This window comes from Monodon monoceros, unplaced genomic scaffold, assembly GCF_005190385.1.
Source record: "Monodon monoceros isolate NGI ecotype Baffin Bay Population unplaced genomic scaffold, NGI_Narwhal_1 Super_Scaffold_4, whole genome shotgun sequence".
Lineage (NCBI taxonomy): Eukaryota > Metazoa > Chordata > Mammalia > Artiodactyla > Monodontidae > Monodon > Monodon monoceros.
In genome coordinates, this window is record NW_021703781.1 from 43872917 (window position 1) to 43890355 (window position 17439).

At 37.9% G+C, this 17439-nt stretch overlaps 1 protein-coding gene across 1 annotated transcript in view; it reads right to left on the bottom strand.

Annotated features, from left to right (window-relative positions):
• Positions 1 to 17439, bottom strand: part of ASAH2 (N-acylsphingosine amidohydrolase 2) — a 77229-nt gene that overhangs the window by 43475 nt on the left and 16315 nt on the right. Inside the window, exons 7-8 of the mRNA XM_029201061.1 lie at positions 4203 to 4323; positions 2089 to 2214 (exon numbers count right to left, since the gene is read on the bottom strand). Coding sequence (XP_029056894.1) covers positions 2089 to 2214; positions 4203 to 4323 — 247 coding nt within the window. The remainder of the gene's footprint in view (positions 1 to 2088; positions 2215 to 4202; positions 4324 to 17439) is intronic.

The window sequence follows — 17439 nt, forward strand, 5'->3', positions numbered from 1 at the left end:
ATTTTTTTTTTTTTTTTTTTTTTTTTTTTTTTTTTTGCTGTACGCGGGCCTCTCACTGCTGTGGCCTCTCCCGTTGCAGAGCACAGGCTCCGGACGCGCAGGCTCAGTGGCCATGGCTCACGGGCCCAGCAGCTCCACGGTATGTGGGATCTTCCCGGACCGGGGCACGAACCCGTGTCCCCTGCATCGGCAGGCGGACTCTCAACCACTGCGCCACCAGGGAAGCCCTGTGTGTATTTTTAACAACCATATATCATTTTTCTAAAAAACATTAAAGCTATTTTCTAAATTAAAAAACTTTTTAAAGACACCACATTAAAGCAGAAGACACGGCAACATTTGTCCATTTCCCTCTTTCTTTTTCTCAAGCGTCTTCTGGTTTTGTTCAGAAAGCCATCCCTCTCCTTGCAGTGATCCCAACCCAGCTTAAGCCAATCAACACATACCATTTCTCCAGCAACTGTTTTGGTCCAGGGATGGACATGTGACATAAATTGACAGTCAGACTAAAGAGAATTCTTATTCCGTGGTTGGAAGAGAGGCTCGCTCTCTCTCCTACTGGGTATGAGAGAAAAAAGCACACACCTTCCTCACTGATGACTGACATCTTGCAGACATGAGGGAAGCTAATCCAACACGAAGGGAAAGGAAGAGAAACTGAATTGTGTTGTGGAAGGGGGTATGATTTTGCTGTAATTTTTTCTGATTATAAAGTAAAACATATTTATTGTAGAAAAAGTATTAAAAAGTATAAATAGAATTAAAATAATGAACAAAAAATAAATAGAAAACTGCCTATACTAGTGCCAAAAAGAGAAAATCGTGGTTAACATATCAGTGTGTTTCATTTTGTCTTTTTACTATGATACATTTATTCTCAAAACTGCAGTCATGATGAATATGCAATACTAAACCCTGAGTTCCTTGGTATTATGAGCTCTTTCCCACATGAAGTATTCCAACATAAGACATGAAGGTGATGCATAATATTCCATTGCAAATAAGTATTATAATTTATTTAACCATTTCATCTGTGAATTTTGGAATTTAACAAGTAATCCTCAAATCTAATGTGAATTAATGATGTGTAAAAATTTTGGAAGTGAATGGTAACAAAGACTTTTTTTCATTGTAGTATCGTTGATTTACAATGTTATGTTAGTTTCTGGTGTATGAAGACCTTCTATATAAAAATAGTAATATACAATGGAAAAGTATAATTGTTAAAACTATATTTCTCATTGAGTGGGGTTGACTGGGATAAAATAAATAGCCCAGGAATAGTGTTTAATAAAAGCAATATGGCAGGTGAAATACTGTATAAACACAAAGAATAAGAACCCAGAAGCTAGAATCTGCTGCTCATGTCAATGTTGCAAAAATCTAAATGAAGATGGGAGGACAGCCTTACTTGCTACCTTTAAAACTTATCACATAGAATTGTATATAGTCATAAAGAGATTTTTTTAAGACAAATTAGGTAGAAAACTCAAATCCTATACCAATAAAAAAATCAATAAGTTATAGAATGTTGTTCATGAACACATAAACATAGGAAGAGGTGTGAGAGTGGTAACTTTGGGGAAAGGGAGAGGGTAGAGGGGAAGGAGGTGAACAGGGACTTTCACTTTTTACTGCTCTTTATGCTTCCCATGTGGTTTGAGTTTTTACACCAAGATTGTTTTGTTTGTAATTTATAAGAAAGGAAAAAGAATTCTGACCTTGTATTTTTAGAAAACCCTATAGACTTTATAATCACTGAGAAATGTCTCAGGCAGGCAGTTTTTGTACTAAATTGTGACTTCAGAAATGCCAAGGAAAAATGTTTCAGGCTGTCCAATTTTGGGGAAGGATATTTAACCTCTGATATTTACTAAGTTGTCTTATCATTCAAAAAATTTAACAATCAAATGGAAAACTACAATTTTACTCAATCACAATTTAGTGGGTGCTTTTGAGAAGAGCAAATGCTAGCAGTAAGTAGGTCAGAGTACACTTGAGGAGAACATAATTGTACATGAATGTTGAATAGTTAAACATAAAATGTACTTGAGATGCAAAAACAGATTTCATGTCATTATTACCTACCCCACCAATGGGACAAGTGCTGTTGGCATTATCACAAGACTCTCCCGTGTTGATGCAGTGCGGGCCAAGAATATTGGGGGACACATCTCCCAGGTTCGATGAAGCAAAAGCTGCTACATAGGGTCCCTGCCAAAAGAAACATCCAGTTGCCGTTTATTCTTTCTTTTTTTTTTTTATTTCAGGGCCAAGCAAGGAGAACAGGCAGCTCATGATCAAAAGACCCAAACTCCACAATGGCTTTCAGCATTTTTAAAGGCAATATTTGGGGGTGAAGGCTGCAGGATTCATGACTTTCTTCTCACTGATATGTTGTGAAGTAGCAGTGTGGTGCTTTAGGAATCTTAATCATCAACTTTCTGGTTCCAAACAGTCTGGGGTCTAGTGCTTGTGCTCAGCAGGTAGTCGCCATCCTCCACCTGAGTGGGGGTCTCAGTTCCTGTAGAACAACTGGTTTCAGGACTTAATGAAGCTCAGGTTCTTGATGTCTCATTGCAGAAAGAATTCAGTGAGAGACAAAGTGATACGTAAGAAGTGGATTTATTTAGAGAGAAACACACTCCACAGACAGAGTGTGGGCCATCTCCGAAGGTGAGAAAGGCCTATTCTTTCTTATTTACCACAATGAGTTCATTAAAAAGGCAACATTCAACCCACTCTGGTGAACTATTCAAAATCATTTGCATACGACAAAAGGAGGATGTACAATATTCTGAGAGAATTTTTTATTTCTGAAAAGGCTCACATTGCCATCAGCATATGTGTTATTACTCGTGATATTCCAGTTATCAATAAAGCTACTTCAAGTAGGAGAGTTTCAAATTTCTGTCTCAAACAGCAACATTTTGACAAGAAATACAATGTGCAACGAGTTATAAAATGCTGACCCATCAATCTAGTGTCTGGTGTTGTACCTGGAGCTCAGATAACCATTTTCCCTTTAAAAATAAATAGCCTATTGGCTTAAAAAGTGAAGAGCCAATCCGGATTTTTCTGTTGCACAGCTGAACCTAAATATAGCCTCCACCACCCAGACGTGCCCTCTGTGTATATTTTCTCTATCTCTTCAACCTGAAATAACAACACAAAACCTTTTAGAGTAGGGCAAGACCTTAACCTCAACCAACTGGACTACAATTCTACCTTAAATTCTTAAATTTTCTTAGGGAAAGAGATAATCAAGTATAGGAGATTATGTGTCTTTTTTTATACTAAAAAGATAATGGGAAACTCCCTTCTTTTCCCTAAAACACAGGCTAAAATGAAAAAAAATAGAGATTTGTCAACAAAGGAGCTAAAAAATCAGACCAGATGTTCATGGGCTAATATTCCCATAACATCGCACAGAAAAACCTGAACGAACTTTTTGGCCAACACAATATCTTTGTAACAGAACACTTATTCTAGGCAAGGGCCTGGGGTTCTCATCCCATCATATATTCTTCTGCAGTTAGGGGTTAGATGCTGGGGTCAAGCAGAGCAGGGTCCTTCCTCTCCAAGTATCTGCAGTCAGTAATTTACACAAAGCTGACGAGTTTCCTGGAGTACATGGACTGGGTTCCTGGACACCCCCAACTCTGATCCTATCACTCACTACATTTCAGAGTTACAAAGACAGCTCTAATGGATTAGGGTTGTCTCTGACTTAGGCCATATTGCAGGAAAGTAGAAATTCCTTGAAAGGAAATTAGGAGGGAAGTCTGGACCACAGAAAAGGACTCATTCCCTGTCCTCATTCAGATTCCTATACCATTAAGAAGGTGCTTAATAATTTTATATCTCTGAAAACAAGAGATATAAACACAACACAGTTTATCATATTTCCAAGTTAATCAAAAATTATATATGGCAAAAGTTATTATATATTAATTTGCCCTTCCTTATCCAACTAATTGTAACTTTATGAAATCATCACATCAGTAGTATTTGACACAAAGCTAACGGTCATTTAAAATTTTTCTTAGGGAGGATGGAGAATTCTTTCTATCCAAGCATGTCAGTATGTGGCATCCGTGATGACACTTTCCTCTGAAGATTTGAATCAGCTATTCTGAACACTGAATGAATGATGATACTCAATGAATTAAGATGAAGCTTTCAATGCCATAAATTCTCACCTCTCCAGGTAGATATCCTTTGTTCTTCTCTTGCTCAAAAAGGTAAGAAGCATAGCCCACATTGTCGCTGTTTACAAGATGATTGCTATTGTTCATGCTGACTGGGTGGATGGCAAACCAGCTGTAAAAGAACAGGAAGCCCTAAGTTAATGAAGAGAACCAGGTAACTGGGGTGAAAAATGAGGACTGGGCGCTTAAGGTTTCTCCAGCTGTAAAAAAAAAAAAAAAAAATTCTTTTGATGATAGGCATTCTATCAAAACATTTAGGTTCTTTCATTGTTAATGAAACTTAAATTACTAATAATATACTCAAGAAGTCTGACCACTTACTTCAATTTAAAATATTTCATCACTGTCATCTTCATCATAAGCTTTTAACAAGAGCCAATACTGGTTAGTTCCCAGGGGACATACCTAAAGAAGTGTATAGACTTTATCCTTCAAGACAGGTACGCACACGATAATTATTCAAATCAATCCTATCCAATTCAGTAGACATTTACTGAGAGTCAGCTGTGTGCCGAGCACTGAATAAATGGCAATTTACTCTAGAATCTTGCAGAAGACAAAGATGTAAACAAATGGCTTTGATACAGTGTGACAAATGTTATAAATAAGGAGGCATAAAGTGTTTGAGGACCACAGATGACTAGCAATTAATTCTTAAACACATTCCAGAGAGAAAGAACAGCAGAGTAAATGCACAGGGGTGTGAAAGAGGATGTTATGCATAATTCAGTATATCCTTATGCATAGTAATACCTTGTTTAAGTGTAGAGCTATAGAGTTCACAAGCTAATTTCACATCTGTTATTTCATTTGAATTTCAAAACAACCCTGAAAAACAGGCTGGTACTACCTGCGCCCCACAAGGTGTCTCGGAGCAGCAGTATGGAAGCCCACTTGTCATACAGGACCAAGGCTAAAGTGTGGGTCTTGTGACACCTTGTTCAGTGGCCTTTGTAGGATCAAACCTCGACACAGGTGAAAAAGGTGTTTACAGGATAGAAGGCTGTAAAGCAGATTAGCAAGAATACTCAAGAAAAGAGAGATGCCAATCAATAAATTTTCAAGCTAATTTAGGATTTTAAAAAATCTTTTGTTGATTTTTCTTCGCTGAAGGCTTTTAAAACATTTCTACCTAAGTAATATGGTACACAAAACTGAACATTGACTTAATGACTAGGGACGTTTACGGGCTTCAAGTCATCATTCAGTATTCAGTTCTCCTTACCCAACAGATGTAATATGTAGGTCAGAGGTAGCCAGCACAACACCCACGGGGGCTGGGTAGGCAACATAGGAGTTAATCTGGTTGGTACAATACGGACTGTGAATTGCGGAGAAACTTGCATAGTCTAAGGACCACCGCCTCTACTGGGCTGCGGCCAAATGCTGCCTGATGGGAGCATAAGCCAGTGCTGCCAGATCTTCCACAAATCCATGGTTTTGGGAAAATGTATCCATTTAAAAATTCTATTTAAAGAAGTAAATGGCATGGAGACCAAGGAGAAGAATGCTTACAAGTTAAGAGACTTAAGACACCAAGCCAACAAATGTAGTTTGTGGACTGTGTTTGGATTCTGACTCAAAACAACTGGAAAAAGACTGTTGATACAATCAGGGAAAACTGAACACAGACTAGGTTTTAGATCATATTAAGAAATTATTTTTAATTTTGTTGATTGTGATAATGGACTGTAGTTATATTTGTCTAAGTTTTTATCTGGTAGAGATACACACTGAAATATTCATGAATAAAATGATATCTGGTATTTTTGCTTTTAAATACTCTAGCAAAACAAACAAACAAACAAAAAGGAAAGGAGGGATGAAACAGAATGGCAGAGGACTGCTAATTATTGACGCTGGATAATGTTTCCATGGAGATTCATTAGACTAATCACTCTAAACTGGCATATATTTGAAATTTTCCATAATCGTTTTTTGTTATGCTGACATCCATTGAAAAAATTTTCCTTCCAATTTTATTGAGATAACTGACATACAGCACTGTGTAAGTTTAAGGTGTACAGCGTGATTTGACTTATGTACATCATGAAATGATTACCACAATACGTTTAGTGAACATCCATCATCTCATACAGATACAAAATTAAAGAAAAAAGTTTTTGTGATAAGAACTCTGAAGATTTACTCAAGAGCTTCCATATATAATATATAGCAGTACTGATTACATTTTTCATGTTGTACATTATATCCCTAGTACTTACACGTGGAAGTTTGTAGTACTTTTTGACTGCCTTCATCCATTTCAATTTTTTTTTAATAGTGTTAGACCAAATCACCAGTCTATAGGCTGCATTCAGCCCCCAAGGTGTGTATGTGCCACTGTGCAAAGGTACAGAAGTTTGGATTGAAGGCAGTTCTAAGGTCATTCCCTAGAAGCTACTTGCAAGGTTTCTATATGTTTTAAAACCCTTATATTCGTTTCTTTTTTGTGGTTTTTCTCTTTCTCCTAAGACTCAAGTGCCAAGGGATATTCTAGTCAACTAGTATTTTCCAGTCAGTTGAAATCTGCTTTTTTGTAGTTTTATTCCATTTAGTTTGGAAGGAAAATGAGGTGGTGGCCATGACAGTTCCAAGGCTCTCCAACCAAAATATTTCCAACATGGTCACACTGAGGTCAGCCAGATGCAACCTCTCCAGTGCAATCAAAGGAAACCCACAGAACAATTCTATCAATGTTAGACTATCATTTAGTACTTATTGGGTGAAAAACTTTATATATAGGTTCTCATTTTATTCTCACAAGAACCCTTTGAGTCAGATGCTTTCCTTATCCTCATTTCAAACCAAGGAAACAAAGGCTCAGACTGATGAAGTAACATGACCAAGGTCACAGAGTTGTAAATCAAGAAGCAGGACTATGAATCTAGGTTTGTCAGACCATAAGCCCATGTTCTTATCTGCTATGGGATGCGGGCTCTGTTCATTCAATCGCTCATTCAATATACATTTAGTTAACTCTGACTTTGTGCCAGACACTGGGGACAAAGAGATGCACGAGGCATCATCTCACCCTTGAAAAATGCTTCACAGACGATGTGACATTTGAGCTAGGTCTTAAAAGATGAATAAGTCAAGTGGGAGGGGACATGGGGATATATGTATACATATGGCTGTTTCACTTAGTTGTACAACAGAGGCTAACACAGCATTGTGAAGCAATTATACTCCAATAAAGATTAAAAAAAAAAAAATGATGAGTAGGAACGTGGCAAGGGGATGACTGGAGAAAAGACATTTGTAGCAAAGGTATGGAGATGGGAAGGAGTGCAGTGTGTTCAGAGACTGGATAATCAGCATGACCAGAGCAGAATGGATGAAGGCAAGGAGAGATGGAGGTTGCTCCATTCATTCAATCAATATGAATGTATTAGTAACCAAGTATGTGGGTGGCCTTATGTTAAACCCCAAGGAACATAGAGAGGAATCAGGTGTGTTCTCTACCATCAAGGAACCACAATAATACCTGGGTGAAAGCAAATGCTAAGAATTTTGGTCTATAATTAGACTATAGGCTTCAATTCTTATTTATTTATTTTCATTTATTTTAGACCATAGAAAATTAATTGAATTTTTTCTTTACAAAACTGAAAAAAAATGTATTCAAAAAAGTTATTTGCATTTCAGAATAAGAAGATACTGTTTTTCCTTCTCTGCCCTTTAAAATATATGCTATAAAAGTATCAGGCTTGTCACAGCAACCAAAGTACTTTGGTAAGAGATGAATATTTATAAAGATAGGCAGAAAAGTGGTCATTTTAATTTAAGAATGCTTACTTACAGTTTATTTTATCTGGTCAAAAAGTATTCATCAAAGCAAAGTTCAAGAGAGAGGAAGAAAGGTTTAGGTAGTTTCAAAAGAAGTTAGAATATAGACATAAAAGGATGACTATGTCTTTCATAATAAACTTTTTAAAATTATGATTATGTCACAGCTAGGGCAGGGCTCTACTTGAGTCAGCATGACGCAGTCAAGGTTATGATTATGTCACAGCTAGGGCAGGGCTCTACTTGAGTCAGCATGATGCAGTCAAGGTGCTGAGGAAAGTCAAGAGATTTGAGATCTTATCATTATAAGGAGCAAAGTTAGCTAAAATTTCTAGATCCCTGTTTCCTAAGACTGAAAAATAAATTTCAACTATGCTTTGTGAATCAATAAACAGCGAATTAATACAGAATAGTATAATTATTCTCTCTATGTAACTGAGACATTTTCTAGTGTCTCTTTCAATTCAGACATCGTGTACTTCCTATTCTGAAGCAGAAAAGCCAAATGCAGAATTGAGCTTCTTAAATATTCTAAAACAGTAACAACCCGTCCCAGGTGCCATTCTCTCAGACCTGAGCCGCCCTGTTCATATGGAGGTCATGCTCTGCACAAAGGTGACCGGCAAAGGGGTAAGTGGAGGCTGAAATCCAGCCCCCTCTCAGCTCCCCGAACAAGGCACCTTAGTCAGCCCAGAGAAGGGAGCGCCTTTGTGTGCTGTGCACCAAGTCCTATGTGCTAGGTGTGGCCATCTCCAACCTAAGTGCCCAGCAATAGGGGAAGAGAATATTGTACCTCCATTCAAAGGTAGTGTTCATGAAGATGTGTAATAACATGGGAGCCCTTTGGACAAATACAATAGAAGATGCTGTAGTGGATTCAATAGTGTCCCCCCCAAAATTCACATCTACCAGAACCTCAGAATGGGACCTTATTTAGACATGGTCTTTAGAGTGTAAACGAGGTAAAGATCAAGTGAAATGATACTGGCTTAGGTTGGGTCTAAAATCCAGCAACTAGTGTCCTCATAACAAGCGGAAAGGGACAGAGAGACACCCAGAGATAGAGATGTAGGCAATGTGAACATGAAGACAGAGATCGGAGTGATGTATCTACAAGCCAAGGACTGCTGGCAGCCACCAGAAGCTAAGAGGAAGGCATGGAACTGATTTTCCCTCAGAGCATCCAGAAGGAACCAAGCCTGCCAACACCCTGATTTCAGACTTCCGGCCTCTCGACCTGTAAGAGAACAAATTTCTGCTGTTTTAAGCCAGCCACTCTGTAGTGCTTTGTTATGGAAACCCTAAGAAACTAATATAGAGGCCATACGTCTTAGTGGCTAAGAGCTCTGGAATCAGACACAAGTTACTTAACTTATTTGAAACTCGGTATTCATATCTGTAACATAATGATAATAGTATTATCTACCTCATGGCATTTGACAATTAAAGGAACAAAAACATCTGAAGTGCTTAGCACAAAGACTGGTTTGTGCTAAGAATGGAATAAATCATCACTACGATGGTGTTGATGCTGATTTTGATACTGCTGCAGCTGGTGGTGGTGATGACTATAAGGGAAAAAGATATCCAAAGCCCTGTGTATATGCGTGTTTCATAAAGTAAACACAATATTAAAATATATGATGTGTGTGCATGTGTGTATTCAACACACGTATATTCACCCCATATAATATGAGCTTTAAATAACTAAATGAGGAAACGCTGCCCTCTTGTGGCAGAGACTTGAGGGCTTACAAAATACCAACGTGTCCTCTCTCCTTCCCAGTCCCTCTGGCAGGGTGGGGCATGTGAATCTGACCAATAACATATGTGAAGAAGGACCACCCAATTTTGATTAGACTTTGCATGAGTGGGAAATGTGCACATTAAAATCTTTAATGTGTTAAGCCACTGGAATTTCATGGTCTATTGCATCCCCTGGCATTAATGAACACCTCTTAACACTGAATTAACACACCACTTTTTCACCTGCCTTACCATCCTCCTGGCCTCACCCCAGTACAGACTATTGGGAAAAGGAAAGCAAAGGGTGTTGCATCGTGTTATACTGTAAGGGTTATTAGGCCCGGAATTTTACCCAAAGGGCAACCTGAATTTGAAACAAGCAGAAGCAATGACTCCAGACCAGACTACTCAGATTAAAGGACAATGGGCTGTAGCCAGAGGACCCCTTCTAAAGTTACAGGTAAACTTGGTGGCCAGCATCCTGGAGAACCTTTCTACCATCTCTGCTCAAGAGAAGAGATGTCCATTCTCAACTACTCATTTTGTTATCTTCAAAAGTCCTGGATGAAAAAAAAAAACCAAAAATACCCTCTCAATAATGTTACTGGAGAGATATCCGGTTTGGGTGGATTCCATTAAGTTCATTAAGTTACTGCAATCAAAATTCTTGCATCCCAAATAGTATGATTAAGCAATCAACAAAAGTAAAACAAGAAGTAGCCAATAAGAATAGTTTTTTAAATTCAGCCTAACTACCCAGGCAGGAACTGAAGAAATTGAAAGGAAAACAAGAATGATTTGGCTTTTTTGGGTCTATTACTTAACATTTGTAAAGCATGTTAAAACCAAAATTGGCAAGAGCACAGGAAACAACGCTCCATTCATGCTTGGGTAGAAGCAGTGTAAACCAGCAAGTTTTCCAGAGGACCATTTGGCAAATTATGAGAAAAGCTGTAATAATTAATATCCCTCTATTGGCTCAGCAACCCCACTTCTAGGAATTTAGCTTAGGGAAATCATTGGCAATATATACAAGATATCTGCTCATGAATGCTTATCACAGTGTACTTTATGATAGAAAAAAGCTATAAACTGAAATGTCAAATGATTGGTGATTTATTTGGTACATTATCATACATATAATGGAACACTATACAACAATTTTAAAATAGTGATTTAAAAAATACTACATTTTTTATGGCTGAGTAATATTCCCCTGCATATATGTGCCACATCTTCTTTATCCATTCATCTGTCTATGGACACTTAGGTTGCTTCCATGTCCTGGCTATTGTAAATAGAGCTGCAATGAACATTGTGGTACATGACCCTTTTGAATTATGGTTTTCTCAGGGTATATGCCCAGTAGTGGGATTGTTGGGTCGTATAGTAGTTCTGTTTTTAGTTTTTTAAGGAACCTCCATACTCTTCCCCATAGTGGCTGTATCAAATTACATTCCCACCAACAGTGCAAGAGGGTTCCCTCTTCTCCACAGCCTCTCCAGCATTTATTGCTTGTAGATTTTTTGATGATGGCCATTCTGACCAGTGGGAGGTGATACCTCATTGTAGTTTTGATTTGCATTTCCCTAATGATTAATGATGTTGAGCATTCTTTCATGTGTTTGTTGGCAACCTGTATATCTTCTTTGGAGAAATGTCTATACTCAGCCATAAAAAGAATGAAATTGAGGTATTTGTAGTGAGATGGATGGACCTAGAATCTGTCATACAGAATGAAGTAAGTCAGAAAGAGAAAAACAAATACCGTATGCTAACACATATATATGGAATCTACAAAAAATTGTTCTGAAGAACCTAGGGGCGGGACAGGAATAAAGACACAGATGTAGAGAATGGACTTGAGGACACGGGGAGGGGGAAGGGTAAGCTGGGAAGAAGTGAGTGAGTGGTATGGATATATATACACTACCAAATGTAAAATAGATAGCTAGTGGGAAGCAGCTGCATAGCACAGGGAGATCAGCTCGGTGCTTTGTGACCACCTAGAGGGGTGGGATAGGGAGGGTGGGTGGGAGTGAGGGAGACACAAGAGGGAAGAGATATGGGGATATATGTATATGTATAAGCTGATTCACTTTTTTATAAAGCAGAAACTAACACACCATTGTAAAGCAATTATACTCCAATAAAGATGTTAAAAAAATAATAATAAAATAAAAATTAAAAATACTACATAGCACTGAAAGATATTCATAAGGTAATTCTAAATGAAAAAGTTGCCAAATTGTATACACAATAAAGTGTCATTTTCAAAAACTAAAGAAAAATAAACATGATTAGGTAAAGGTCTGAAAGGCTATATAACAAAATATTAGAAGTTATTGAGGCCCAGGACTACCAGATGATTTTAAATTTTTATTTTTGTTCACCTTAGAAATTTTAGGAAATACATGAACAAAAGGAAGATTTTTTAAAAACAACTGTACAACACCAAGAGTGAACTCTAATGTAAATTATGGACTCTGGGTGAAAATGACCTGTCAACGTAGGTTCTTGGATGGTAACAAATGTACCACTCTGGTGGGAGGTGTTAATAATGAGGGAGGCTGTGCATGTTTGGGGGCAGGTGTATATGGGAAATCTCTGTACTTTAATTTTGCTGTGAATCTAAAACTGCTCTGAAGAATAAAGTCTATTAAAAAACAACTTTGCCAGCACTGGCATAGTGTCACTTCTCTCATCTTTTATTGATCAAAGTGGTCCCGGGGCTGGCCAAGTTTCAAGGGCTGGAAAAATCTCCACTCCTGAAGGGGACTGGCAAGGTCACTTTGTATAGAATACATAAGATAAGAGCTATTGTTGCCACCATCTTTGGAAACTATAATTTTCCATTTAAAGATTTTTTTTTAGTCTATCAATCCCAAAAGGAATAAAAAGCACTGAAAAAGTGAGATAAATAGCAAAGTGAAGAGATATAGACAAGTCCAGATACATAATAATCATAACTCATAAAAATAAACTAAATTCAGTCATTAAAAGATGAAGATTATCAGAGTAAAAAACAAATAAAGCTATATGATATTCATAACAGACACTTCTAAAATGTAAGAACAAATAAGAGTTGAAAGAAAATGATAGAAAAAATATACATGGCATATTCTAACCTACAGAGAGCTGAGTTAGCTATATTAACTGAAAATACATAGATTTTTGAGACAAAAAATTTATTATTAGGTGTAAAGAGAATCACTACAAAAACAAATAAAAGGCACTTCAGATACATGGAGATAACATTGTTAATATTTTTTATAGTATTTTAAAGCTTCTAGTACCCATAGTATATGAAACTAAGAGAGCATCTACCTTGAAAGAATGACCTTTTAGTCATGTTTATTTCTTATCATACATTCCACATAGGAAAATAGGCAGAAGAAAATGTACCTGAACATTAACCATGGTTGACTTTGGAAAGTAAGTCCAATGTCTTCTGCCAGTTATGACAGCTGGCTTTTACAGCTTTGGTTTCTAAACTTGGGACAATTTAAATTAACAAGTATGATTAATCTCTGCTATCAGTCAACTCTCATCACCCTCGTCAGCAGAAAGCCCTTTTTAAGCACCTTCACTTTACATAGGCATGGACTAGACACAGAACGAAAACTCACTACATAACCAAGGCCTACACTTCACTGAAAAGGGAGAGCACAAATAAGCTGGTAGGAAAGTTGGAGCAAGAAGACAGCGTCAAGCTTCACAACAACATAGAAGAGGCAGAATAGGAAAGAGAAATTCAGGATGTAGAAACAGAGCGGGGCTTCACAAACCAGAGCGAAGGCTAATGGAGAAGGTATTTATAAAGACATGATGATGAGATGCAGAAAAGACGTCAAGAATGGCTGGTGAAAGGCAGTCACTTAGGTTTCCACATTTGCTCTCGGCATGGGGTTAAGTACACTGAGGAGAGAATGTAGCGGGGAGAATAGAGAGCCATAGAGGATAAACAGTTAGAAATTATAATCCAAGAATTATAGTCATAGTCAGAAATCATAGAGAAGATTTATACACACACACCCCTCAAACTGAGTTCCATAAGTCAGTATCATTCGAATGAATTAATTTCATAAATTGGGTTTTTCTAAGTGTATACATAAATTATTCGAATAGGTTGCACAAATCACTGCCCCTTGTTGTCTTCTGAAAATGTGCCTTGAAAGGATAACCCCTTTCTGTAAAAATAAAAGGATTTGCAATGTGTAAAACAGAAGACAATAGAGAAATTATTCAAAAACCTGCTCAGACCTTCCTTCCAGCTCTGAAGGAAGCCGTGCCATACTGACTCCTAAAGCGTTAATGAGGTGAGAAAAAAACAAAAAAGGAGGGTCCATGCCACTCCTACAAACTTGAGAAAGGAAACTTGGCAGACGGGAAAAGATAGGAGAAGGGAAGAGAAGTGAGACAGAGCCTGTCCGGCTGCACCACACTTGAGGAAATGAGTCAGTGTTCCCAGCTGCCACTCCCAGAGCCTCCATTCAGGTTATCTGCCTACCCCTGTGATTCTTCTCTTGGTACAGATATTTGAAACCTGTTTTGTTTTCTCCCTTCATCGTCTCTTCGTTCCATAGCATCTTACTACATCAGGATCTCCCAGAACTCCACTCCACAGACTCCTTCTTTGAGGTGCCTTCCAGAATCTCCCTAAGTGAATTTTGTGACTGCCACACAGCTTATACTTTAATACAGAACATCCCAAACATGTTCTCCACGTCTGGAGAAAAATCATTTACTGTTTTTTCATACAGTAGTATCAGTCAAAAAGAAATATTTTCCTTATAGACAGATCAACTGAGGCAAATGTTGGCCTTACAATTGTAGAGGACTTGATGGATTATGGAATAGTTTCATTAACATAATTCTTTCATCCCTCAAGTCACTACTCTTCCTAACCCTTCAAGAGCCCCCAACTCCCAACCCCAGCTGAAAACACTTCAGTGATTTTCTATTCCCCTTTGTTTAAAGACCCAAATCTTTATCATGGCATCTAATCTCTACCTCTGAATTTAATTCACAACACCATGCCCCACTGTCCTCGCACTCCAGCCACACAGAACTATCAGCACCTCAAACAGGCCACAGGACTTTTGCACATGTTTTCCCATCTGTGTTAATTGTTCTTTTTTACCCCCCACTTTGCCAGTTAATTCTTACCCTTCCTTTGGTTTTCAGTTCCATTGTCTCTTCCTCAGGAAAGCCTTTCCCAATCTCCCTGACCAGGTCAAGTCCCTTTAAGATAGCTCTTCATACCTTCCTTTCTTAGCAGTTAACCCAATTATAATTATACATGCGTTTGTATGACTATTTGATTACCTTTTGTCTCCACCAGTAGACTATAAGTTCTATAAGAACCACAACTAGTAGACTATAAGTTCTATAAGAACCACAACCAATTTTTTTCTCAGTGTATCTGTATAGTACTAGTTCAGTTCATGACACACATCTTCCACAATATTTAATAAATGAATGAATGCATAATAATCTCTATGTGGAGAGACGTTACAACTACATTTGAGAAATGTGGAAACTGAGTCTCAGAGATTTTAAAGGATTTGCTCAAGGAGCACAGACACAGGTATTTGACTCCTGACATGACCATTTACTGGAAATGCATCATTCCAAGGACTGGAAAGCACTTCCTGGCACATAGTAGGTGTCTGGTGCAGACTTGTTGAATGAAGAAATGAAAACAATAATGAAAGTAGCAAGGAATAAATTATGAACTTCAACATGGTTTTCAGGGTGAAGAGAATAGTCTTGGCTGTGACATTGGGCAGGTCGCATCACCTTTCCAGGCCTCAGCTGAAGTTTAAACTTCGATGATCTTCATGCTCTGCAAATCTGAGGTTCTGTGCTTCTAAACTCCTCATACCTTGGCATCCTGCCTAATAGCAGGTACCTACATATGGTGGCTGAGTTACTCAGCAGCCCAGATTTGACTTTATGCTTTGGATCATTTTTACTGTATTCAAAGAGCAATTATCCCTATGCAACAAGAGGCAATTGCAGGGGCAATTTCATCAAGGATAATATACGGCGGCTATAGAAACAACAGAAAGTTATTGCAGGCTGTTAAGCACAGCAGATGGAAAAGCATTGTTATAACCTTGACAGCTGACCCTGGGACTTCCAGATATGTTATATAGTTATATGCAAGGAAGCAAAGAGAATCTGGTCCCCAAAATAGCATTTTGAGTGTCCTCTTGGCATTCTTCAATGATTCAGAAACTAAATCAAAGTGAGAGAGTGGCATGGACATATATACACTACCAAATGTAAAATAGGTAGCCAGTGGGAAGCAGTCACATAGCACAGGGAGATCAGCTCGGTGCTTTGTGACCACCTAGAGGGGTGGGATAGGGAGAGTGGGAGGGAGACACAAGAGGGAAGAGATATTGGGATATATGTATAGCTGATTCACTTTGTTATACAGCAGAAACTAACACACCATTGTAAAGCAACTATACTCCGATAAAGATGTTAAAAAAATAAAAAATAAAGGAACGAGTGTATGTATATGTACAACAGAATCACTTTGTTGTACACCTGAAACTAACACAACATTGTAAATCAACTATAATCCAATAAAATTAAAAATAAATTTTAAAATAAAATAAAATTTTAAAAAAGGAAATCATGAATGGTCTCAGTCATTCAGCCAAGAGTTAAGTAGAAACTATAAGGGAAAAGGCACTTTCTTCTCCTAACAAATTGGGAATTCTCTAACTAGTCATACATACATGTCCTTATCCTGTCTCCTAACTAAATTCCCCATTAAAGTGATCCAAAATCAAGAGCTAGGTTAGCTTTCTAGATTCATCTCTCAGCCACTCCTTGACCTAAGCCCATAATCTGGCCTCACAATGCAGTTTTATCATGGCTCCATGAGAACTCCCATGGCTCCTTCAGGTCCAGTTCAGTGTCATTTCCTTTTTGAAGCCTTTCACAATGCTCCCAGGTAGAGCTCAGTGCTACCACCTCCAAATTCCCACAGCATTTATTTATGCCCAGGTGACAGCACTGATGGCCATCTGATTATGTTATGATTATTTGTCTGTCTCTTGTCTCCTGCCCAGATCACCCCACTAGCCTATAAAACTAAGATAGGGACTTTGCTTTATTCATAATAATATACCCCAAGCACACAGTTGCATGCCTGACATTTAGAAAGCCTATTGAGTTAAATGCTAGGTGGCAACTAATCAGTAGATGAATTAACTGTAAACAAAGAATGAGTCCTATTATATCAACCCACATAATAAAGGTTATTTTATCAGGGAACTTTTAGTGACCTCACTTTAACCCCAAAGAAGTAACACCAATGCTAAGAGTTTCAAGCACTCTGAGATGCCAATGATGGCATTTTTAGAAGAGGTAGAATGTTATTCTACTACTTACCTTTTAGCTAAAATTATTAAACTCTTTTTATGCCAGGCACAGAACTAGAGTTTTGTATGCACTATCTCATTTAATCTTCAAACAATCCCATGAGGTATCATTATTCCCATTTTCAAACAAAATACTTGAGGTGCAAGTAGATAAATTACTTTCCCTAGGCCACAGGGCTAGTAAGGGGCAGAGCTGGGGCTTGAATTCAAGTCCTAAAACCTATATCTAAAACCTAAATGCTAAAAGCCAAACTCCTTATCACCATGCTGTTCTCTGCCCAGTTATAGGA